The 26,403-nt window shown below is 37.4% G+C and overlaps 1 protein-coding gene across 1 annotated transcript in view; it reads right to left on the bottom strand.

The window, feature by feature from the left end:
* WDR11 (WD repeat domain 11) overlaps positions 1 to 19,997 on the bottom strand; it is a 58,864-nt gene extending 38,867 nt beyond the window's left edge. The window contains exons 1-10 of the mRNA XM_044440135.1: positions 19,848 to 19,997; positions 17,107 to 17,218; positions 16,268 to 16,421; positions 10,668 to 10,841; positions 8,095 to 8,281; positions 5,775 to 5,940; positions 4,281 to 4,395; positions 3,147 to 3,342; positions 2,300 to 2,403; positions 1,214 to 1,390 (exon numbers count right to left, since the gene is read on the bottom strand). Of these exons, the coding sequence (XP_044296070.1) occupies positions 1,214 to 1,390; positions 2,300 to 2,403; positions 3,147 to 3,342; positions 4,281 to 4,395; positions 5,775 to 5,940; positions 8,095 to 8,281; positions 10,668 to 10,841; positions 16,268 to 16,421; positions 17,107 to 17,218; positions 19,848 to 19,933 (1,471 nt within the window). The 5' untranslated portion in view covers positions 19,934 to 19,997. The remainder of the gene's footprint in view (positions 1 to 1,213; positions 1,391 to 2,299; positions 2,404 to 3,146; positions 3,343 to 4,280; positions 4,396 to 5,774; positions 5,941 to 8,094; positions 8,282 to 10,667; positions 10,842 to 16,267; positions 16,422 to 17,106; positions 17,219 to 19,847) is intronic.
* Positions 19,998 to 26,403: the final 6,406 nt, after the last annotated feature.

Genomic DNA, 26,403 nt, shown 5'->3' with positions numbered 1-26,403 from the left:
CACAGCTTTACAAAAGTTTTTTATCTATGCAAATTGTGGAATCCATAGTATTTTGCATGTTCTATGCAAACTACGACAGTTTTATGTGCTGTTTTGGTGGTGATTTGGATAGAACATTCAAAATACTACGATGTAAGAAATTTGCATAAAGTTATACAAACTGCGTAAAGTTACTTAAATTGCACAAATTTCCTTAGCAAAATGTGCAAACAGTGGCCCATCTTAGGAAAGCTCAAACGCCTCAATTCTTCCTGCTTCTAATCATTAGATTAAAGGTTTGCTGAGCTCAAATGAGCAGGACTTCTCAGAATATTTCTAGCCAAGACAAGCTATGACAGAGTGAGCAGGCACTATTTGTATTCTACAGAAGAACAAGGGTTTAGTTCCACTACCTTTTATTAAGGCTGCAATGCTAAGTGTGTTTTGAAGGAAATAAAAGTCCTAAAACATAGCATGGCTGGGGAAGCTATTTTCCTGATCCTTTCCAGATTTTTCATCTATCTGAACATGAAAATGTTGCACCTTAAATCAGTTAATTGCTTAGGGCAGAAGACGCTTCACTAAACCTGTTTCAAGAGTACATTCCATTAAAATAATGTCAGACCTTTCTGAGCTTACTGCTGTTCTGAAGCCAGAGTCAAGTAGATATTTAGCTGGAGTCAGACATTTAGTTGATTAATTTACTGCATTTTCAGCATTTTATATATCAATTAGTTGAGAAAAGCATTGTTAGCCTCATTATGCCTTTGGCTCAGAATAGGACACAAACTAAAATGCTACCACATAGCAGAAATATCCAAGAACAGGAGGAGCCGCAAACAGCCTTGTTTAAGTCTTGTTTCAATGTTTTGAAAAATAATTCAAGGACTAAGGCAGCTCAGTGACATGCTATTTTGCCAGGAAATAGTCTTCCTGAAGTTTCACACAGCTGACTAAACATAGTTTAGTTACTAAACTACTATTATTTACAGTAGCTGACATTGTAATTCAGTGAAATTACTCAGGTACACTATCAAGTAGTCAGTCAAGAGGAAGGTATGCAGCAAAGGTTTTCATTAATAGATTGCAGAAAGTAAGCTTTGTAACTAGCTGCCAGCTTCAGTGGGATCCATATTTTATGTCTGTTTTAGAAAATAATCCGTGGTTGCAGGCCTCACAAGGGTTTGGAGTCAATTGAGAACCATACAAAATATTACTATCTAAGGTAACTTACCAACAGCAAGGAGAGGCTGGTAATGTTTTATGTTTTTTGTGGTAAGAGGTGGACACATGCGGATAGCAAATGGAGGCAAAGGAAGCCCTGAAAGAAGCCCTGTTAGCAGAAACTTTAAATGCACTTCTTGTAAACAATAGCTTCTTAGCTGCTCTTCCGTGGAAAGTATGCCTTGCCCTGTTTTATTGTAAACAGACAACAAAACATTGCTTGCTTGCATGATTTGGCAATAGATGATTATCAAATGCAAAACTGAAAAAAATGTCATCTTTCTAATAATTATTATTTATATAGACTTAGCAATATTTTTAGAAAGATAAGCTTTATGTGCTCATTCAGTTCCAGTAAGAATCATCCTTTCACATTGTTGTTATCCAAGAGTAGCTTCAAGCAGAAATGTGTACAAAGTGTTCTTTCGCTTCTGTTTTTAGAAGACATAGATTTAAACAAAGAACAAAAGCAAAGCAAAACCAAACTGACCCATAATGTACAAAACATTTATTTTATGTTAGTTTAAACTTAACTAGGCAGGATTCATTGCATCTTTCAAATCCTTTCATTTCTGTACTTTCCATTTCATTGCAATGATCTAACTTTGTGCTGTCAAAGAACAATTAATTTTTAAAATAAAACACAGAAAAATGAATCTTTGGTAATCCCAGGGAGGCAGTCTGCTATTCACCTAACACAAAATGAATGGAACATTCAGAATATATGTATGTGGGCACATGCTACCCTGGCCTCACCCTCTACCCCAATGACAAAATATATTGACAACATATATATTATAGATCCTCATTTTTATCAAGAAAGGAATTTATACCAAAAGCTGTTTCCTTTTAAATGAAAAGCTGTATAAATTATTGTATATATACATCTCTATATAAACAGTTATTATTGTAAAATTTAAAGCTTCAGTCAAAAGATTTCTCATAAAATCCTAAGCAAGCTTAATCCAAGGAAATAATATAATTTTCAGCATTCCATTTGAAATCAACTGCCTACCATCTGAGCTCCTCATTAATCTCTTTAGCAGCTGGTAGATTTCTACCAAGCATGCACACATGCACATGCACAGAAAATTACCTATCATGTTATCAAGTGACAGGTCTGGAAGCTTATTCTGAGATGCTCCAATAGGAATTCCACAGAATGAAATGGGTGAATACAGAGGTGATGCACTTGAATTGCTGGAAAAAGCAACAGCAGTAAGACTTGAGGATGTACTCCAGCATGACCGACAAATACAATTCAGGATGAGCTACACAGAAAAAAGTTTAGGAATAGGACAAGTCTCCACCCCAACAGTACTCCTGAAATGGTGCATATGTCTCTGACAGATACAGCCACAAAATTGTGGGTTGTCTGCTCCAGTTTACAGGGCAAATGGACAAATGCTCCTTGCAGGACAAAGTTGTTGTTTGTCCTGTAAGTGCTAGAGAGTAAATAACCCATAGGTTTCCTATATGTGGTTTCTTTAGTATTATATGAGGACCAGGAACTCTGGCTTGTCCATCACCCAAAAAACAAGAGAAATAAGCCACACACTATTGCTCTGGCTTGTCAGGGGAGACAAGGTAGCATTCCTGGTTCACACATGAATCATATAGCTGCTCCCAATGGCAGAGTAATAAGCCACCATACTGCCCTTGTTCATGACAAGCCCTAACGTATTTCTTTTACAAAACAGAGGGTTACCATTCCATGCACACTGCTTTGGATTTTGCTTTACTAAGTTGCCTTTAGATCTTGGTAGCAGAATTATCCGTGCAATTATTTTTTCAGCATGTAGATTTGTAGAATATGAAAACTGTTCAAAACTTGCTGCATCATCCTTATCATGGTTTCTAGTATTAGAAATGCAGCAGCATAATCATTTTTATGTATTCTGCGTGTACAATTAAAGAGATAATGAAAAATTCAAACAGGTTACCTAGCACGTAGACTTCGGCCTGAAAAGGTGCACTTCAGCTCCCATATCATCACTCTACCATCGCTAATTATGAGAGCTGCAGAATTTTCATTCACTGGACAGCACACCATACTGAATGGGCGAACAGTTTTGGTAACCCTGATGGCATCACACTGACTTCGTAAGTCATAGACCAGCTCCTGAATGGGATCGGGGTCTGTAAATGTCAAAATACCAGATATCACAATTCAGATACCAGAGAAATAAACAAATGCTATTACTATTCTTCTGGTTTTCACTGCTACATTTTCAACTGGATATGAAATGACAGCATTTTGATATAATATCGAGTAGGCAAGTACAGGAGCCTGGGAGATTTCTAACAAGTGCTAAGTCATCACTTGCACCATTTACTGGAGAATAAGCAGACACACTAAAGGATATAGTAATAATTTACTAGAGACCAACATATGAGAACAAATACTGTATGTTTATTACAACATCTACAACATGCGTCCTTTGTATCTTGTTCACATCTATTTTGAAAAATCTCTGTCCACCTCTTTACTCAGATGAGAGTATAAAACAAGATCTTGTAGGGAAACTACCTGCATTAGGCCTTAAAGTACCCTCAAGCTATACTGATATACTATAAATATCCATGTTAGCAGGCCAACTAATAGCTCAAGTTTGAGCAATATTTTATTTATTTGTTCGTTTGTTTATAAATTTCTATACCATCCATCAGCCAGAAAGGTTCTCTGGGTGGTTCACAATATTAAAATTTACAATCAAACAAAATAAACAATGATATATAATAATCAATAATAGTTCAATCAATATCTATAATATATTGAATGAAATGGTAACAATGAACACAGAGCAACTGTGAATCAGATCAGTCCAGAGGTGTAACAGCAGTGCCAGATAAAATACAAGATTAAAAGACAGAGATAATAATTTAACTATTAAAATACTGGGTAAATAAATTTTGTCTGGCACTGAAAAGAATAAACTGCAGGCTCCAGACACATCTGTTTGGGAAGCTAGTTCCACAATCCAGATCAACAGCAAAGGCAAATCTGGGCTATGGTCTTAACTTCATAATTTCAAATACAGGATATCTAGTTTCCTAAATATGAGCAGCACAATCACCTGGATCTTCATTTGGTGTAACACTTAAACTATTGGCAGACCTGCGAATTCTTAAAGTTATACAGCCATTTTCATGTAGACAGAACAACCCATCACGCTGAAAACAAGGAATTACCTAGATAAACAGAGACAAGAACCACAAGTTTATATTACTAAGAGAGCTGTGTCATCAGCATTAAACACAGACCAAAACAAATTCCATACGAATTAATGAGTGGAATGGTTAAAGTTACTTCAAATTGGCTTCAAGTGTACCTGAACTGGACCATAACAGTATGCAGCAGGACAAAGTTCACTTGAGGAACAACACTGTGAAAACCTAGTTGAAGCAAATTTGCAGAGCCCTGGCTGCCCAATTGATTAAGTATATACAAGAACTTGACTGCCCATGTTTCCTATCATTCATAATCTCATCTAGGAGTTTTCTAAAAGTGGAGGGAGTCACTGTTATTTTTATAAAAGTTTTACATGTTTGATGTAAGAATCACATGAAGGTGACTTTGAGTGGGATTTTATATTTTGTATTAATGAATACCTTCAAAATGCCACCATTTCTGCCATCATAAATTTATGCTATCCACATGACTGAACATGCTTTATTCTCAGACATTTACAATAGCTGTGATGTTTAGCTTTAATTTTTCTGGCTCACATTGATTAATGCGCTCCATAAGATCAAATAAGCTGAGATAAGCCCTCATGCTCAAAAAAGCTTGTGTCACTGATTGAGAAACCATCTAAACAACTATAAAATAAGATTTCCTTTCACCATAGGATTGTTTCCACTTTAGTAATTTTTATAATGTTAAATGAGGCAGAATTTGCAACAGACTTTAGGGAACGGAATTAAATATGCAGCCATGCTAGGCTCCAATTTTCTCCCATAGTGTTTATTACTTTTCTACATGTCAACTGCAAGAATATAACCATCCCCCAAAACTATGAAGTCACTGCAAGTGCTAGCTGTATCTGACTTAGCTGATATTTCTCTATTTCAGGGTCTATGTGCTCTCCACAACTTGCAAGCCTCCAGTTGGCAATCATCATTTGGCAAAGTGCTGATAAGGAGTCCAAAGTGGCAACAAAATGTTAGTTATAGTTGTAGCACTTATTTTTCCCCAAACGATTTGAATTTATACTCCTCACTGACTCACACCTGTTCTTTTGGATAATTACTACAGTAATCCAGTCTATTAAGAGAAACATCGGTATTTCATTAGGAAAATAGAGCAAATAAACTTTAGGCAAGGTTTTAAGTTATGACAAAAGCTTTAAGAGATACTTTGAAGTAAAATGAAGTTAACTTTATACCAAGCTTTTCAGTCAAAACTAGCTTATTTAGCACTGGGATAACATTTATACCACAAATCAAGTCTCCCCCAATGTCAAATACATTGTCTACAGTAAATATAGGGAATCATGGTTTTTTAATAATCTAATTCAGCATAAAAGGAAAAGACACATGCACACACATTTGGAACAAAGATTCATTACCTGTAGAAAAGGCACTCCTGTTCTTTCAATTGCTATTACACCTACTGTCTGGTTTACTTCCAGATCAAGAATCAATATTTCTCTTGGGTAGAGTAACAACATGTAGTTTCGTTTAGAAGGCAGGTAGGACAACTGAAGGCAGTCATTCAGTGTTACTGATTCAGCACTAAACATATCACAAACAAGTCTTATTAACATATTTTAGCAGCACATGGGCCAGCCTTTTGCAAAACTGGTAGCATTTAGATAACCAAAATGGAATCCATGACAAAAGTAAATAGATATGTTATTTGCAAACAACAACTAAGCGTATTTTGTGTTCTTTTATTTTCATTATTTTCACGATAATGCTTTAGAAATACCGTCTCATCACATCCTTAAGAACGTCAGAGTAAAGCACTGGCTTCTATGTGAAGCAAAAAAACTTTTGTTGACCTGGTTCACACATACTGTCTGGGTAGGAGGGCAAGTGCTGCCTCCTGCCCACCCGTTATTTCAGCTTTGCATCCACACGTCACTGCAAACCATGCTTTCAAACACCGGGCTGTTTAACCCTCAACAACACAGAATGCTAGATTCAGACAGTATGACTAAAAATCCACCAATGGGGTATTACCAGGCTGTTTCAGAAAGTGGATGATGGTGACCTGGTTAGCACAGCACAGAAACCCATTGAAGGCAGATAGTCACAGGGGACTTTCAGCCATATTTTTCATGACTAAGTCAATCTGACAACCCATGGCTTATTCTAAGGGTTGTTCACACCCCAATGCCATCCAAAGCTGGGAGAAATATGTAACCACAGGTTCCTGGAATTGACTACACACATGTTTAACAAAACTGACATCCCTCTACCACTCTTGTTGCTTCTAGTGACTACCTCCATTGAACCCCAGCTGGCATTCTGGAGTAATTGTAACTTGTTTAGTCCCTTAAAATTGAGCAAACAAGCTTATATTTTTAAAAATATATATTATTGTCAGTCTTTGACAAATATATAAAAGTGCACTTGTTACAAAGAGACTAAAGCAGCAGAGCCAGTTTCACTGCTATCATTCTGAGAGTTCTGCGCTCTGAAAAGACATGGGTTTTCCATGCTCTTTAAGCCAGCATAAAATGATAATATTTTGCAAAGAATTGCAAAATGAGATGGCATCAAGCCTTTTGTTTGAAATATAATGCTTTTATTAAAGCCCTGATATTATACAGCCAGTAACATCAGGTATAAGTACTGATTCACAATGCAGTCTGATGAATTTGTTCCCACAATTACTCATAAATATAAAGGTATTCATGATAGTAAAAGGAACAAATAAGGAAAACTGTGCCACATGCAACTTAGCTAAGAAAAAATGATGAAAATACAATGATCATGTTTTAGTGCAACATTTTTTTTAAAAAAAATGTTCTAAATCATAATCATATTTAAAATAATGGGCACCTACATTATTTATTGGATGTAATACAAGCCAGCAGAATCTTTCCCATATTCCTATGACATACTCTTGCAGATGCCCTTAGCATTTTGAAAGAGCGACATACAGGGGAGTTAACCAGCAAACTATGCCTTTTGAAAACTTCCTTCACACACATGCAGAACAAGTTCACCATTGGTGAACAAGTGGTACCCTAAGTACAATTCTGCAACTGTTTTCATGCATTTATTATGTTTCTGGCTGCTGCCATAAATATGAAAGAAAGAGAAAGAGAGGGAGGGAGGGAGAGAGAGGGAGGGAGAAGAGGAAGGCACAAGAACTACCACCTTCAAAGATTTTTGTTTGAAAACTACTGACTTTTTAAAATTACTTGTAGTTTATAGTAATTTATTATATTATAAACTACAAGTAGTTAAACAGTTTATAATAAACTATTTTATAGTTTATAATAGTTTATTATAATTACAAAGTTTTAATTTAAAAGGCAAAACAAAACAGCTACACTGCTCCATGAAAATAATAAATCCATCATTGAGAAATTATTAAGACCAACCAAATGTCACAAGCACATACAACCCACAGTAAAATCATCAAATTGTCGTCTTCTTCTACTAGATAAGTAACAATTTACTATCCAACAACAGCATTGCAGAATCTGGAAATTATGGTGAGGTACATTCCCTTACCTATTGGTAGGGCTGGTCTACCTCTGATGGTGGCAAAAAGTAAATATTGTTCTTACCCTGATCCCCTTTTTGACTTCTTACAAACTACTACACAAGAGACAAACCAGTTAAAATGTCTACTAATATGGGCATTACACAAGTTCATCCAGAAGGAAAACGTTTTGTGAACATGACAGAAAACATGTCCTTAATACTTGCCTTGGTTTTTCATTAGTGATGAGAATTTTTACTTTGTCCAGGGCCTTTTTAGCCCCTGTAGCAGATACCAGCTTGTTATGAACAGGACTAGAATGGGGGCTGGAAATGTAAACTTTTTTCCCCGAACTTACAGGAGCCTTGGAAGGAGAAAAGTCTGAAATGAACACTATTCCCTCGCTTGTCAGCACTGCAGAAAGAAAAAACAGTTGTTGTAAAAAAGAAAAAATACGGAAATGTTCATAATAGCATTTCACTTATATTTCTACAGTTAAAAGTGATAACACTTTTATGAATGCTTAAATTATATCAGTATGTTTGAAATAAAGAGCAATACATGATCAATAGTCATTCATTAGCCTCAACAGACTAGCTGTAACAATTACTTCTGATTTTTATATTAAAAGTAGAGGCTATGATTACTGACAGACAAGTCTGACCTCTAAATTAGTTCAGCATACCAGAAATGAAGAAATAATGATACCAGTGTTTAAGAATCCAAGGCCCTTCAGAAATATAGTATTACCAAAGAACAGATCACCAAATGTAGCATTATATCATAAAGCTTTCAACTCAGAACCTACATTTTTTGGAAGAGGGTTTAATGTGCATTATCTTTAAAAACTTTAGGCGGCAACCATACATAAATGAGTTGAAGGAAAGTTCCACTTAATGCAGTGGGACTTTATTGAGTATGCTCAGTAGTACTCTTCCTTGAAAAGATCTCCTACGGTGTTTCCCTGAAAATAAGACTGGGTCTTGTATTAATTTTTGCTCCAAAAGATGCATTAGGGCTTATTTTCAGGTGATGCCTTATTTTTTCTTACAAAAGCCATAAGATTCTTGCCCCAAGAGTCCTCCACAATTCCTTTCTTGTACTCGGAATAGCTTTCTTTTTGCACCCCTCTTGCATTTTGCATCCATGCAATAAATACATCTGTTGCAACATACAACCTATTGATACTATTCATGCATTGTGTCTGTACTCTGGTCATTCAGCAATAAGTCTCACATTCATGTTTACACAGGAAGTTACTTCTCGTCTAAAGGCGCCCACTTCGGTATTTACAAACACCTAATTATAATGTACATTATCATTTATTTTAAATATTAATGTCAATAATATTATTTATATTTAATTATATATTATTTATAATTCAATATGTTGATAGTGTGTTGCAACGGATGTACTACCATGTTTTCCTGTCTGTCTGGCTGACAATCTTAACTGGGGCTTAATTTGGGGATAGCACTTATATTATGAGCATCCTGAAAAATCATGCTAGGGCTTATTTTCTGGTTAGGTCTTATTTTCAGGGAAACACAGTAGGCATGTATGTATAACATGTTCAAATTATATATAAATACTAAAAATATATAAACAATTACATTTTAATTAAGATGTTGAAAGAAATCATTTACATTTTTACAATCTGACAAACAACTCCAGTTGATCTAACCAATGAGTGCAGTCTCACAGTACCATTTATTATTACATTTCAATACCCCCTAATAGTCAAAGCATTTTAGATGGTTCACTACAATTAAAAACATGAAATACAATGCAATAAAATGCTGTATAAAATAAAAAAGAGCAGAAGCACAAACATTTAAAATGCAATAACAGGTTTAAGAACAACAAAACTGAAAGTTAAAATGCCTGGGAGAAGAAGGTTTTTATCTAGGAAAATCTTAACCACTGCTTTCTCTGAACCAAGCAGTTGTATACCTGGGTAGGGAAAGAATGTGCCTTTGGTTATGCCACTGGCTCTATTCACCTGTCATACTAAGCCATAGCTTAGAACATGAACAAGTTGCAGTGATATTCTGAACTATGTGTTCTCCCTTCCCATTTCTTCCTTCCATCTAACTAAGGGGAACTGGGATATTTCACCTTCTAACCGGTCCATATTGTCATTCGGATTAATGAACTGGTTTTAACATTAACTACAGTTTCTTTCAAACAAGTCAGTTTCAAAGCACAGTTATCAAAGCTGGCTTGTTAAACTATCCATAGTTGAGAATGATCACAATCCTGGGTATGAACAATACAAATACCCACATGAAGCAAAAAGGGCAAGTTTCTGAACTCATCATTCTAGCGAGGTAGAGAAGTGATAGGGAAGAAGGCCTGAGCCAGAGATCACTGTATTTCTTTCCTACTTGCTTACATTACTTAAAATGATGGCAATGCCATGTGTAGTGTTGCAATCTAGAATCTTCCAGATGTGTTACACTGCAATTCCCATCACTCCCAATCAGCATTTCCTGCAGCCCATCTGGAGGGCAGCAGGCTGGGCTGGTTTAGCACACTGTGTGAATATGGCCAGAGTCAGCCCTATATTTTACCTGTCTCTTCTCCACTAAGGATGTGCTCATTTGAGCACTTCAGATTTGATGCCCACCTCCCCGCACAAACACACCAGTTCTCTCTAACAAGTTATTCCAAAGGTTAAATAACCCCTTGTGTTCTCTCTCATTTCTCTTACTTCATTTCTATGCCCTTTGCCAGTTAGGATCCAACAGCAAATTTTTGGATGCTTTCTGGATGCATAATTTTCTAGGATCGTACTCACATGTTAAATTTGAAGGATCAAAGGGATCAAATGAAAAAGAAAGGATGTTTTCTGCATAACTTTTCTTCCAGAGTTTGGTGCCAGTATCTGCATTCCATAACACAATGTAATTTGGTGGATGAACTGCAAGTAGCAGATCTCGAGAGGCATCCTGATTCCACAGCCATTGCATGTCTGTGAAAAGTAAAGGGGTAGGGCAGCAAAAAAGGGGAAAAAATTTGTAATTAAGAACAGTAATCTTTTCATCTTCTGGGTTTCCAGAACAGAAGTCAGAATAAATTATCTATCACAAACATCCTGCCAATATTTTGTTATTTATAGCAAATAGTTTGCCAAATAGTGCAGAGTCTACGTTTGAAAGGAAATTCTGCTGAAGATCACAGACTTCTTCCAAGTGACATTTTGATCTTAGTCTAGATCTGGTTAAATTAATGTTGACTAATGTCCATGAAGAGCCATAATTCATTCAAGAAATTCCTACTTAAACACATTAAAAATCAAGCAACTTCAGCATAATGGCCAGCAATTTTTTTTAACATCCATTTTGTTTAACTAACAAAAGCATATAATCAAAATTAATAACAAAAATAAGATAGTGACTTAGAGCTTCATGAATGTTCAGTAAAGGGATAAATCATGTTTTTGCTAGTGGGCAACAACTATTTTGCCTACCCAACAGTTGTTTTATCTGCTGCTAAGTCATCTTCATCTAATGGTGACCCTATGAATAAATTGGCTCCAAAATGTCCTGCCCTCAACAGCCCTGTTCATCTCGTGTAGGCTTCCTTCCTTTCCTTTCGTTGTGGCTTCCTTTATGGAACTGATTTGTCTCATAGTTGGCCCTCCCATTATTTTGGTTTTCTTAATGATTGGATTGCAGAACCACTTTTGCACGTCTTTCACTTTCATCAAGAGTTTTTTAATTCATTGTTGCTTTCTGCTACTATTATGGTATCATTTACATATCTTAAATTATTGCCATATCTTCCACCAACTTTCACTCCTTCCTTGACCCTAATCCAGCATTCCTTATGATATTTTCTGTGTAAAGATAGGAAGATAAAATTCAACTTTTTCTGATACCTTTTCCCATAGGAAGCCATTCTGTTTCTCCAAATCTAGTTTTAACAGTGGTTTCTTGTTTGTGACACAGGTTATGCATACAGAGTACTTTTCCTTTTCCAGTGAAGTGGTCCTGCCCCAAGCAGTGACAGTCATTACTGCTTGCAACGGCAGTGCCAATAAGGATTCATAAGGAGTATGGCGCACCATAAGGAGCACCATAGTTGCCCCAGCATTATGTGTGGTAGAACTGGGAATCAGAAATGCTTCCCAATGTCATTGAGAACTTCAGAACAGAGACTGTCCCCCAAAATGTCATTGCTAGCTTTTCTGGCAGTCTAGTATAGGCTAGGCATCTGTCCTCTGAGCATCCATTTTGTATTGTTCAGGCTCTACCAGAAGAATGATAAGGAAGTGTTCTGACCATGGGGATTTGGTCTAGTCAAAGCATCCTACTTTAGGTTCATGAACATTTAGGAAGACACAAAATCACCTCTGTCAAAGAGGAAATGCAGTCTATTGAATATAGTGATGAAATATGGGTGCAAATTGTTAATAAACAAGTAGAAAAAAGCCTTCACTCCCTTTCTTTGGCCTGTTGGTTACCTTAACAGCCCAGGGGTGCCCTATGGGCCTCCAAATGTGCCTGGTCAAGCGACATGTCAATCCTTCACCCCAGAGCAAGAATGAAAAACACTTCTTGCCATCAATGTCATATGGTTTCTCTCTCCCACTCCTGCAAAGCCTATCAGGATGCACCTATGCTCCTTCCACCTTTTCCTGGGAACAAAGCTGTTTTGGGTAGGTGACCACTGCATTCTCACCTTATTTTGCATTATCTACAGAATGCTAGGGGAGGCAATGTCAAGGCAATTATCTCTGGCCCTCTTCTTAACAAGCTAAAGGCTATGAGGACCTGGCAGCATTTCAAGAACCCATTTTGATTTTCTGACACCACAAAAGTTTACTCTACTACCTGTTGAATCTCAGTAAGCTCCCCACCATTCTTCCATTAGAGTCTAAACTATTCACAATGATCAAAGACTTGAATGAGTTAGTTTGTGCAAGACTGAGCAAAAGAATTTTCTCTTTATTGAGTAAATTGTCTGTATGCCCACATTTCAAGAGGACATTTACAGGGCAATTCTTTACATGTGTACACAGATGTATGCCCTACAGAACTCAATGGTACATATTCTAGGCAAATGTACAGAAGATTACAATCATAGTCCTTTGTGTGCAACTGTCTAAAAGCCATTACCTGTGGCCTAGAAACACATGAGTTTTTCTTTACACACCACTGGATCTCTTCCCACCTAATTAAGCATATTACATGCAATCTACAAAACTCCAGGCTGGCCACTAAAAAATAAGATCACAATACAGTTTCTCATTTCCTGAAATCTAAGCTATATTTTGTCTCACTTCACCTTTACCTTTTATCACTCTCACTAACTGCTTGATAAGAAAACTTACTGTCAGATTTTTTAAAAAAGATCCTTAGCTAAAATTAATAAAGGAAATTATATATAAAAATGCTAAAACTAGAATTGTTACTGGAAGTTAGGTACAATGCGTCCATTTTGGGTAGATTGCAGATGACACCATCAAATAAACTACAGCAGAAGAATCAGAACCTGACAGCAATAGTAAAACATGTGTAGAATTTAAACACCTTATTATACAGATACATAAAGCACTGTGTGTTTAAGTTGTGACCGAATCATTTCCACTTCATCATAAGAAGCAATCAAGAAAAAAATCAAATCATTCCCGCAGCATTTCAAGCAATGTAGTTAAAGGAGAAAAATATCTGGGTCATTCTGGGTCATGAAAAGTTTTATGAGACAACTTGGCAAGCAAACTATCAATTATTCATGGAAGACCATGTTGGAATGTTCATCCCATCAAGATGCTGCAAATTTTACTTCAGGAATAAAACACTTCTATAACTGTGATGATAATAAGTAATGTGGGTAGTACTGTAAACAACAGGAGATGCACAGCTTGCTACAGGGGAAAATGTACAAGGGAGCTGAGACGTATTAGAGAGAGTTAACATGGAAATTTGACATTTAAGAGAAAAATAGTGTAAACAGGCTTTTACGTTTGCTCAAGCATCTATCATATTGATGGGGCATCCAATAATGCAATATAATACATGATATAATAATATAATACAAATATATTTTCTTAAGATCTTAAAAGTAGACCAACTGCTGCCAATTAGCAGAGTGTGAAACTTAAAAGCTAACATTTTCACTTCTTTTAATGTTAACTGCAGATCAAATAATTCTTTAACTGTACTCCTCCTCCAAGGAATACTGAGATAGAAGCACCTTCTTCATAAACAAGTTCCAATTACATCAATTCAAAAAGCCAAGTAATATTATTAAGAATAAAATGTTGGTCTGGAATATACTGATTTCTGTAGTGTGTACACACAAACACACACAGTACAGCTCTGGGTGTGGGTGGCGGGGGAGAGGAGTTAAGTGACAAGTGACCCACCACTTCCAAAGCCATTCCAGCTTTCTGTGTCAAGATGGCCAATAAAGGTGTCTGTATGTGAGGCATTTTAAAGCCTTTTACTGTCCTGATGGATCTTTGTTTTATTTCAATTTCTCTATCGTTGGTTCCAATGGGAAGGAAAATACCTACACCGGCTCCAAGCTAGTACATATACAAGACCTATTCTAGGGCCATTCTGTGGAAGCAAGGGTGATTTGGATATACAGATCTGAAGACATACCTGTGCTGCCCAAGAACCTAGCTATTACTATTGGCAGAATTGTCACTAGTAGCTGTCCTACATAGCTAATAAACATAAACATAAGCACAAACACCCACACATTTATATGTAAAAATGATTCAAGTCAAAAGTCTCTCTTGAAGTACCCACTGTGAAACAGTTGTAAACTACGCTCAAAAGAAAAAGGTTTCAGAAATGCACAATGTCATAACATTATTTAAAATGTGTTGACTAATTAATTACATATAATAGTATATATCTGCAATGTAGCTCACCACAATATGAAAAGATGCAACATTGTTATAATCATATGCTTGTAACTATGGACAGGAATGCAACATTCTCCCTCTACAAAGTTTCATTTTTATATATCACTCTACAATGTTTATCAGTATTCCCCAGTGTTCGTTTCACAGGCGTGGTTAAGAGATGTCATCAGGAGAAAGAAGTTATTGGCTGTTTTGGGGAAGGTGGGCGCTTGTAACCTACAACATTTAACACTGGGAAAAGAAACAACCTTAATCACTATATCTGCAGGTACTACCACTGAGGAAAAGACAATAAAGTTGAGTATTCAATCTTGAGTGTGCCTGTGGTTGGTTGACTGATATGAGGAACCACCAGGAACCAGTCTACCAATTGAAATGTAGCTAATCACTATTGCACAGCAACAGCCAGACATCTCCTGAAGTTCAGTGTTCAACATGCTTAGGGTTGTCTTGAAGAATGAGCTATCACTTTCTGTATGTATCAGGCCTAGAAAAGTCAGTGTAAATACACCTCTGCAAGTATTGACTAATATAAATAAACAGGCGCCTCAAACCATTGAATTAAGCTGTTTTATAAATATTTACTCAGTAGTTGGTCCCAATGAGTTCAGTAGGGCCCATTCTCAGTTAAACATATAAAGAATTTCAAGCTTAATGATTGTGTAATCAATTAAAAAGATAATTAAAATACCTATTATCTTTCATATAAAGATTCTAGAACTTTTCATGTTGTAAAATGAAGCCCCATTAATCTCAACAAGCCTATAAATATCTAATCAGAAGTAAGCTCCACTGATTTCAGTGGGACCTGCTCTCAGTTAAGTGTATTACAACCTTAATGATTTTTGTAATCACACAGAAAGATAATTAAAATAATTTCTAACCATTATCTTTCATAAAAATTTCCCAGAACATTTCATGATGTAATAAAGCCCCATTAATCTCAGCAAGCCTATAAATATCTACTCAGAAATAGATCCCATTTTATTCAGTGGGGCATACTTCCAGGTAAGCAGATACAGAATTACAAATTTATCTTTTACAGAAAGACTATAGATCATTTCACAATTTAAAATAATATCCTTTCATTCTCAAAAAACCTGAAGTACAAATGTTTAAATTATTTTTAAGATGTGTTAACCCTTTTTAAACCCTATGCAACAGAGCAAGTAAATGTGCAATTCTGGGCATGCTTAGACAGAAGAAAGTGTTACAACTTCCAGCATTCTTCAGAGATGGTTCTATCTAAATATGCATAGGAATGTTCCCTAAAATAATAACATCTCAGCAACTGTACTGAGTGCATCTTCTGTGCAAGGAAAAGTACACATAGGAATTTCTTGCCTGTAAACAGGAGTGGAAAGATTGACTACTTAACATTATTTCTTCTTCTAGATAGTAAGTGCATTTATTATAAATGTATTATAAAGGTGGAATATAAAAGTAAACTAATAACACTAACAGCAGCTGCAGTAATGGCAATGTTTTGTGGTATGCAAATAAAGCAGTTTCCTTACCCTGAATGGGCTTTGTGTGCTCTTGGATTTCACAGTGAGCAACTCCTGTAGTTACATCCCAAACAATTATCTTTCCACTGGCATCAGCAGAAGCCAAGCGCAAAGAATATGGTGATCCAACATTGTGGTGGTAGTTTTCCTTAGCCCACTTAACCTAAAAATAAGAAGGTAAGTAAAGCTGAAGGTCATTTCTAACAAATACAATTATAAAACATTTCTGGATTATTTTTCATAGATAATACAGAATAATCAAGAAATTATAGTAGGAAAAAATCTTGTGCTATCTCTAGAGGAATAAGATGAGGCATGAACTGGGAAAACATAAAGATCTAACAAATACATTTACACCAGGGTCTTTTTTATATGGCAATTAGAAATTAAATAACCTATGATGCTAACATAGGGTCACTGAGAAACAGGAGTAGGTTATCGTCATATTGAGGGGAAAACCAAGATTTACAGAAAGACTAAATTTAATAATTCATCAGGGCAACCCTTACTTCCTGTGTGGATTGAGTACTTTCCGTATCCACAGAAAGTTAAGTGTTCATTGGAAAAGAAAAACAGAAAACTAGAGGGTGGGAATTGAATGCCCTGTTTGGACATAATGGCTACCTGGAACCCTGAACTGGACCACTCCCCTAAGGTGGGTAAAGATATATTAAATATGCTTTGTTGCAAGTTATTTGTTAAATGTAAAACCCAACTATTATCTAAACATTATAGGTTGCAATGGGTAAGGGGATGTTGCTGACAGGAAGAATTGCTGCTTGCTTATTTTAGTAATTTGCATTGAAAGTTGATAATGAACATTTTATGAAGATTATTTTTTAAATTACCTTGACAACATTAGCTTTGTGCCTTTCCAAAACCTGGAGGGTCTGAGCAGTCTTAGAATCAATCACTAGAACAAGAGAATGGCATCCATATGCAATCAACCCTTGCCAGCCCCTGGAAAAGTATAATCATAGTCAGATGAAATAATAATAATAATTTCAGTGAATTTTCAGAGACATGCTATAGCTGAATCACACAAATCAGAAAAAATAAATCAGAAAAACTGTAAAATGCATGATTAAACTTATAATTATAAAACAAATTATTGGAGCACACCAATGTTTCAAGCCAGCACCTCTTACTGCCTGCAACTACCACCCCAGGAATGACCTCACTACAGACTGGAAGAGTCTTTTGGCTGCTACTCTTATGCATACCAGCAGGAATTCCCTAATTATTCTATCCTAATTATTCTACTGAATAATTATAGTAAGATTTTTCTTGGTTCTCCAGCAGCACAGTCTTGCATCTTTTTTCATCATGGTCATTGACCTGCATTCCTTCATTATCTTTTTACTGGATGTTCCTTTATGTTCAATGTCTCATTGCACTGACATTTAGGGCATGTTACTCATGTTCTCTTTAACTAAATATCATTCAGAAGAGACTAAACTCAACTACTTCATAATCCTACAAACCAGCAATATCGTGATCCTTTCTCTCATTTTTGATATACTTTATTAAATTTATTGCAGGTTTCTGAATGCAAAGAGTGCAGCTGGGCATATTCAAAACTATTTAATGAATATTTGAAATAATTTGCAATCTTACATATAAATAATATATAAACTTCCATAATATCATGCTTGAAATTTTAAATTATTTCAGTAATTTTTACAACAAACCTATAAAGTAAGTTTACATTATAATGCCCACTTTCCATTGTGGTCACGAATATGCTATAAAGAAGTAAAGAAGCTGTGGATAAAGAAATAAGGGAACTGACCTCATCCCATGCTCTTACCCACCGTACTGTACTAAACATGTTGCTATATTACCAACAAGTGATAGGCAAAGCTGAAATTAAATCATGGAATCATGCCTCCAGGTTGGAAGAATGACCCCAAAGAAAAAGGAAAGGGGCAGAGAGAAGACCAGACAAACTATCCTAAGGTCCCTTCTCCTTCCCTCCCACTCTGATGCACCATTGCTAGACAGGCAAATAGACTGCCTCTATGCTCCATGCTCTCTATGCTCCCAACAATCAGAAGCCTCTGACTTTGAGGGCAGAATAAATAGCATAGCAACCTTTGGGTCGCTCATATATTATACATATACTCTAAAACAAAAGTTCCCAAACTGTGTTCCATGGAACCCTAGGGTTCTGCAAAAGCCTCGTAGGGGTTCCACAAAAAGTCTCAAAAATCAAATTTAAAAATGGATTTTAAAATGAAACCACATGAGGCCAACCATTCGATTGTCAGCTGGCATCCAAGCAGCAAACAAGAAAATGCATCACATCAATTGGTTCCTAGAACTCTATTGCATAGTGTTGGGAATAACTGAAAGAATTCATTTGGGATGTTACCATATAATTGCAATATTCATTTGTTATATTTAAATAATTTTCTCTTTATTTCCAAACCTACTACGTTGTGCAAAGCACTCAGGCAATAGGAGCAGATGAAGGACGGAAGAACACTGTGGGTTTACAATGTTCAGTAAAAATCAGGGATCGTGTTAATGTTCCATGGGGAAAAAATATCTTCAGAAAGGTTCCATGACCAAAAAAGTTTGGGAACTGCTGCCCTAAAAGTATAACCCCAAAGAGGGTTTCAAACCAGTGCACATTACATGCATCCTTATCTTGGGACCTCCCTCTCTGAACTACCAAGCATCCATTGTTCAAGCTAACCTAAGTCCTCTTCTTATATACCTATCTGCCCCTCAAGAGGCCCTTCTATGACAGCCATCCCTCAGGGTAATAAGAGGGGTGGCAAATAAGTGAAGGGACTTTTCTACTGCTGCCCCCCCCCCATCTTTAGAACTCCCTCCCTAGGGAAATTTGTCTGGCACAGTTTTTGTTTTCTTTTCGGCAGCAGGTGAAGACATACCTTTTAAAGACATTCTTTAATATCTAAGCCCTTTTATGAGTGCTGATGGACCTTTATTGGTTTTATTATATTGTACTATTTTTATGTTTTATGATTTTATTCTTTTTAATTGTTTTATGCTATTTTATTGTGTTAGCCACCAGGGAGGCCATTCTGGAAGTTATAGGTGGCATATAAATATGTGAATAAATAATAAATCAAATGAAATCCCTATCTTTAAAATTGCGCTCATGTACTGTCACGATACTCACCTGCTCTGCAGCCTGAGCAGACTTCCAAATCCATCATATAACCATTGTATTAAGGCTGCAATAGCATACCTCAGTTTCCCCCAAATCTGGTGCCTTCCAGTTTTAGACTAAAAGACCCATCTTTCCTGACTGCGGCCATGCTGGCTGGGGTCCCTGGAAACTGAAGACCACAATGCACTAGGTTGGGAAAAGTTGCTTATGGACACTTACTGGGAAGTCAACCTTATGAGACTATGAAAGACTTCAGAGTTCCAGGTCAAAATGCAGACGACCGAACTGTAACCGTCACAAAGTTTCATAATCTCGCCACGGCTTCCTTCAAAGTCCACCTACGCGATTCTATAACTACATTGCCGCCGCCCCCCGCCCCGGCTCCCGGCGTGGACGGTCTCCCTTCCTCCCCCACTTTTGCCCACCCGGTGCCCCTTTCCCGCTCACCAGTCTGCGGCTCCTCGGTTCTGAGGGCTGAGTGCCCCGGTCAGGGTCCGAGCAGACAGCTTGATGTTGACCATGTAAGGCTGCATGGCTAAGAAGTACAGGGGGCGGGGCGGGCAGTCAGAAGCAGCCAGGGAGAAAACAATCACAACTCAGAGAAGGAAACTGTCTCCAAAGGCGGAAACTACCATGTTCGCCTCCAACTGGTCCGGCTGACTCTGTCGGCTGCAGAACGTTGGTTCCGGCCCTCAAAGAATGTTTCCGCATAGAATGCATCTAGAGAGAGCTCTTTCCGCATGCGCAGTGGCGGAAATTGCAGCCCGGGGGTTCCGTTTGCGCTTGCTTCGCGAGTGCTGTAGGTTCGTTTGAGCACGTGCAGTGGCGGGCGCTGAAGTTTCCGAATGTAGCTTGCTTGAATAATGTTTCCTAACGGTAGCGACGGGCTTCCTTATATTTTATTATAGATACGATGGCGATTATTTTAATATTGTTTTACCACCTTGTGAGCAAAAGGGTCTATTGAGGAGGCGACCGGGGTCGCTCAGAACAGCCTTCCCCAACCTGATGACTCCGAAAGTGTTAGCATCATGGACAGTGGGAGATGTAGTTCAACACATCACGCGGGTGCCTGGTTGGGAAAGACTGGCTCAGAGGAATATGCGTGGCAAAATGCAAATTTGACGGTGGAGGAAGAATGCATGATAATCGGAATTTGGGAAAATTAAAAAATCAGGAATCGTATGGAAATGTTGAGCTTAACAGTGGGACTATCCACCACTGTCCTCATATACTCTTATATGCCCAATTCCTGTTGGGGACAGGGGTTGAGAATTCAGTAGAATCCGTAAGTCCTACATTTTGGCTCCCCCAATTTTATCGATGGTGCTCCACTGTAGATCAGCTAAATGAGTTGCTACAAAATATAATGAGATACCACAAGTGATGCCTTGCTAAAATCTGCTAAGTTGGCTGGCCCAAAATAAAATAGGATACATCACCCTGGGGCACCACTAGCACCGGGTTAAACAGATTTTTGTTGTTGGAGCCTTACCATTAGTCCAGACATTACAGAAACATACACACTTTTTGTACATAATAGGAAACGGAGGAATAGAGTGTGTAGTATCAATGGGATGCTTCTGAGAAAGAATTTAAAATTAAGAAATTGAAGGCAACTTATTAAATATTTATATACCTTTTTGCCTAGGAAGTTCAAAGCTGTTTACACTAATAACCCACTAATAAAGCCTAGCAAGTTAGCAAGACCTAAGGCAGCATAAAAACATCAACATCAGAAATCACGTCTTTAGAAAAGTTCAATGTTTAGTTTAAACAGCTTGGGAATTTTAAAGTAATAATAACGCTTAGCATGTGTGCAATGCAACCAAAATGTTCAAAACATTCAACATACATTATCTTAGTAATTCTTAACAAAAGCTGAGCAAAAGGGGCTGATAATTTATCACTATCCCTATCTAATGGGATAGTAAGAAGAACTGAAAGTGTGACTGATAGCCGTTTGCCTAAGGCTAGCTAGCCATGGGTAGGGCAAAACTCTTAGGTTGCAGTTCAATAAATTTACCTTAGAACATTTCCTGTTTATCTCAGTGTGGCTTAATTCAGAGAAGTCATATTAGGATAATGCTTTCAGATTGCAATCCCATACTAACTTACCTGGAAGGAAATAGTAATTTCCTTCAGTGAGCTTACTGCTGAATAGACATATATAGGATTGCCCTACTAGCTACTATACTACACCAACAGTAACTCGGTTTTAGTTTCAAAAGAGGTAGGCACAAATGACATAAATGTCTTCCATAAACACAGAAATTTTTTTTTATGATGCAGTAACCATTTCAGCTCTCACACAATCTCCTCTCGGTAATTCCATCCAGTAAATTCTGTCAAGGTTTGCTTGAGCAATCCAGATGAAACTGCATTATGGAGGGGAGGAGATATCAGTTTCTTATAACTGAGCCAAAGAAAACATGCATCAAATTCTTTCTTTTTATGGCTAGGAAACTCTATTGATGGTGTTTATCATATAAACGCACTAATCCTATCAGTGAAAGGCAATGATAATGATAAAAGATAGAAAACAAGATCACATAGACACACTTTACTCATATATAACAAAGAGGGTACAATAAACATTCACTTTTATACAGACATGGAGACAGGTTGAAGAACTCCTCCTGTAAGGTTCACTAGCCTAGTTTAAGATGGCACTGGAGCCTCATCTGCTCAAAATGAAAACAAAGTTTTCCTGTTTCCTTAGCAGGTAATAAGGTGGTATTTTGCCAAGGTCTTTGTTGAGCAGATGTGCATTTTACTGTTGATAAAGTAGAGCTACTACTATAAATATTAATTATAAATATTAACATTGCCATTTTGCAAATTTCATTGCAAAACAAGTGGAAAGGATTGCATACTGTCAGAGGGATAAAAGTCAGAAGGGCAAAACATTAATTCTGCACAGAGTTCTTACGACTTTTCTAAATGAAAACAGATCTGAACGCATACTCAAAGACCTTTTTCAAAAACATAAAAGCCAGAGGACAATTTGCAGTGTGATAGGATCATTCATTACTGAAGAGGGTAGAATACAAAATACTGCTCTTTTTACCAAAAATGTTTTATGCATTTAACTTGCCTGTCTTGCTAGTAGTTTTCTGGGAAAAGTATAAATAGATCATATTTATTTTGCAGTGCTACACAAATAAATGTCAGTTCTTATTTTACACACACTCTTTTTCTATGGCATTTAGTAGAACGCATTATAGACATCTGGTATTGTTATTCTCATGTAATGCAGTTTTCCTGTGCAGTGTTAAAGTAGACAGTCCTACACTTCTGAACATGTATCAGAAGTTATATAACATTAAAGTATGCTAGTTTACCTTGAGTTGTTTGACTAATGCTTTCATAAAATGAAAAGTAGCATTTTTTCTTATGTAACTTGTTCACATATAATGAGATCATATCTATCATTATCTTGAAACTCCATGATCTCTATAACTATTTTGTATGCTCATTTGAAGTAAGATTCCATTCTTTTCATTTTAGCTGTGGTGGGGGAACCAAGTTTGCATAGAAGAGATGATTCAAAGGAGAGTGTTTTCATACACAGCTCTTTGCCCCTTATATATGTAATGGCCACATAAGAGCCAAGGGCCAGGTTCATGATCTAAGGATTATTCTCTCCTTTTTATATCTAAGTCTGGCTCAGGAACTGGAAAACCAGTTTGGATATCTACAGATGTTTCTTCCCCTGCCCCCACCCTAATACACATGCCTGGTATATAGCAAAACAACAAACGAATAACATAAGCGATGACAAGAAAATAGGGACAGCCAAAAACACAAAGATATCCAATTTCCAAAACTTCCCTTTTCCTTCTAAAGTCTGAATACGCCAATAGTACATTATGTAATATTGTACTATAGTACATTATGTACTATGTACATTATGTATCTAAAGTCTGAATATGCCAATAGTACATAAAAGATTAAAATTCAAAATGTAAGAACATCTTATGAAAATAAAGATTAAAAGACTAGCTAAAAACATACAGTAAAGAACAATTCTGTAAAAGAAAAACACCTAGGATGCATAATACTCACAAGGCACTGGATAACCTACTATATCTTTAAAAGTCTCAACACAAAGGAACATCTTCACATGGCACTGAAAGATTGTAAAGTTGGTGCAAGGTGAGCTGCAATGGGAAGGTCATTTGATACACTGGAGGTCACCACAGAAAAAGCCCTCCCTCTTGTAGCAGTTCTCTCGGTTTCCTTTGGAGTTGGCACTCAGAAGGCCCCAAATGTTGAGTGTTGTCTCTAAGTAGACTGCAGTTGGGAACAACACTCTGTCAAGTTCTGTGATCCCAAGTTATATAAGGCCTAAATGTTAAACCAGCACCTTGAATTGGGACTGGAAGAATACAGGCAGCCAATGCAAGTGAGCAAGAACTGGTCTTATACATTTGGACAAACAAGTCCCAGTCATCTGTACTTCATTCTGTATGAGGTACAGATTAATTCTGCAGCCACCTGAACCTCAAGTGACAAAGATGGATCAAGGAGAGCTTCCAAGCTATGTACCTGTTCCTTTAGGCAGAATGCAACCCCATCTAGAACAAGCTGAATACCCTCCATCTGATCAGAAGAATCACCCACTAACAGCATCTCAGCCTTATTTGGATTGAGCATCACAGCCAGGCTCCAGGTAAACACATCCATAGCTTTGCCTGCTGATAACATGTGTCATCAGCATGCTGATGACATGGCATAGGAGGGCTTTCTTTCTAGGGAGATGAAGAACATGCTGGCTGTTATTGAAGGCCATTATAGAAGGATACCTATGTTAGAAAGGGTTTGCCCCTGTGGTTCAGCAGAAGTGGAAACAATAGTGCATGTCTTGTTTAATTGCTTGCGCATGTGGAAAGCTTATTCTCTTCCTGATCGGAAAATTTGCCAGCCACTTAGATACAGAGGTGGCCAAGATTCTTATGGGAACACCCACAGATCAGTGCTTGAGACATGAGATTTTTGGCAGCTGCCTGTAAAATCCAACAGGGTATTGTTCATAATGAGTATAAATTTGAATGCCTGCCTATCTTTTCCCTTCCCTTCCTTCCCTTTTTTTTACATCTATCATCACCTGTTCAGAATTCGGAGTTTAGATCTTAATTCTGACTTTTACTAATGTATAGCAACTGGGATTTTGATATTGTTCTCTTTATTATACTTTTTATTGACTGTATTAGTAAATTGATTGATTGATTGCATACTGATGACTATGAAGTCCAAAACTTCTGATGAACCCAGTTAGCAGTTACAGACACCTGAAGAACCCCATGCTGGAGAATCCACTGGATTGAACAATATTTCCTAAGGACCAGCTTCTAGAAATAGCTCTCCAAGAAGGAGCAGAGCTGCTACAGCACAGTACCCCACCACTCTTAAATCAAAACATTGCCCCAGAAGGACACCATGGTCTGTATCAAAAACTGCTGAATATTCCAGGAGTATCCACAGGCTCACACTTCCTCTGTCTCCCTCTCTGCATAGGTCGCCTTACCTAATGATCAAGACTGTTTCCATGCCAAAACCTGGCCTGAACGCCAGTTGAAATGAATCCAGGTAATCAGTCTTATCCAAGAGTGCCTGCCATGACAACCACCCACTCAAGAACCTTGCCAAGGACAAGAACATCTCCTGTTGGCCTAAGGTTATTAAGGTCTTTCAGGTCAAGGAGAATTTTTTCAGAAGTGTTCTCACCTCCATCTCTTTCAAGCAGCATGGGACGATTCCCTCTTGTAAGGAGGCATTAATCACCTCCCTGGGCCAGCCAGTGAAGAATATTTTTTTTTTCCTGATGACCAACCAGGGTCAGTTATTTATGGTTCTGTCAGGAAGACATAAGAGAATCAAAACATTTAAAATAAACCTCTGTCAAGAAGGTCATAATGTGTAAAAATAAGGCTGGAGGCAGATGTTTTAACACCAGAAGTTTAGGTCAAGATAACCACCTACAAAAGTAGCTGAATGTTTTTTGCTGTGACTTTTTTGTTACTAATCAGTGCAAAAAGCTAAAGGTATAAATGGGCTGTGCATATTGACTGTGGCAACTGGTCCAACTGGAAACAGGCTCACCCTCTATTGTTTTTAAATATAAAGTTACTTGCTGATGTTTCCTGTTCCTCTCATGGTCAGACAATGAGCAAGAGAGAGTTCTTTTTTGTCCTCAACAAATTTGGTGACTAGTGGGACTTGTCTGAATCTCCAGCTATGGATTTTACTCTGAAACAATATAGCACATATCCTTCGTTTAAGGAAGCCTTACCCAACCAGGACCATGTGCTGGCGCTAAAGTGTTGCCCATGGGGCCAGCTCTTGCCCAGGAAGAAAAAAAAAAACCCTAAATCCAGGAACTTTGCCCTTTTGAGTGGGTTGGTAAGATGTCTCAATGTTTGTCTGCTCTTTGTATCCACATCTGCTATGCATTTTCTGTGAATGCACCACATTATGACTTTTCAGTCAGCCAAGCAATTTCCAGGAGGCTTTGTGTGGGGCCATCAGCTCAAAACTGCAAAAGTGCAAAACTGAATTGTGAAAGCAGGAGAAAGTGCCACAAGCACCCTGAAACTGGTTCCCAGATTCAAGATGCACCTCTCACTGTCAGATTGCATGGTGGGGGCTGGGATCGACTGAGTGTACACAAAATGCCTGTTACACAGGTTGTTTAGGCACTAGAAGAAAATTGCCCTCAATAACAACCTTACTCTTGTGACTGTGCTTTCTACTGAAATGGCAACAGGAGAAATGGGACAAGTTCAAGGTAGACAGTGGATTCAAGTCCTGCCTACCCTGTTCTGGCTAGATGCCGATGCTTGGGTTCCAGTCTCAAGGAAGTGTTTGCATTAGAATTCCAAAGACATCTCTGGGTTAGAGTCCCAAGGGCACAAAGTTATTCCCCAGGGAAAGAGAAATAGAGGCAGGTTTCCTTTGGCCTAAGAAGAAAATAATTTCAATAGAACCATGGCATGCACTA

This window comes from Varanus komodoensis, unplaced genomic scaffold (assembly GCF_004798865.1).
Source record: "Varanus komodoensis strain SLA01 unplaced genomic scaffold, ASM479886v1 scaffold1, whole genome shotgun sequence".
In the NCBI taxonomy this organism is placed as follows: Eukaryota; Metazoa; Chordata; class Lepidosauria; order Squamata; family Varanidae; genus Varanus; species Varanus komodoensis.
This window is presented reverse-complemented; position numbering and strand designations above follow the sequence as displayed.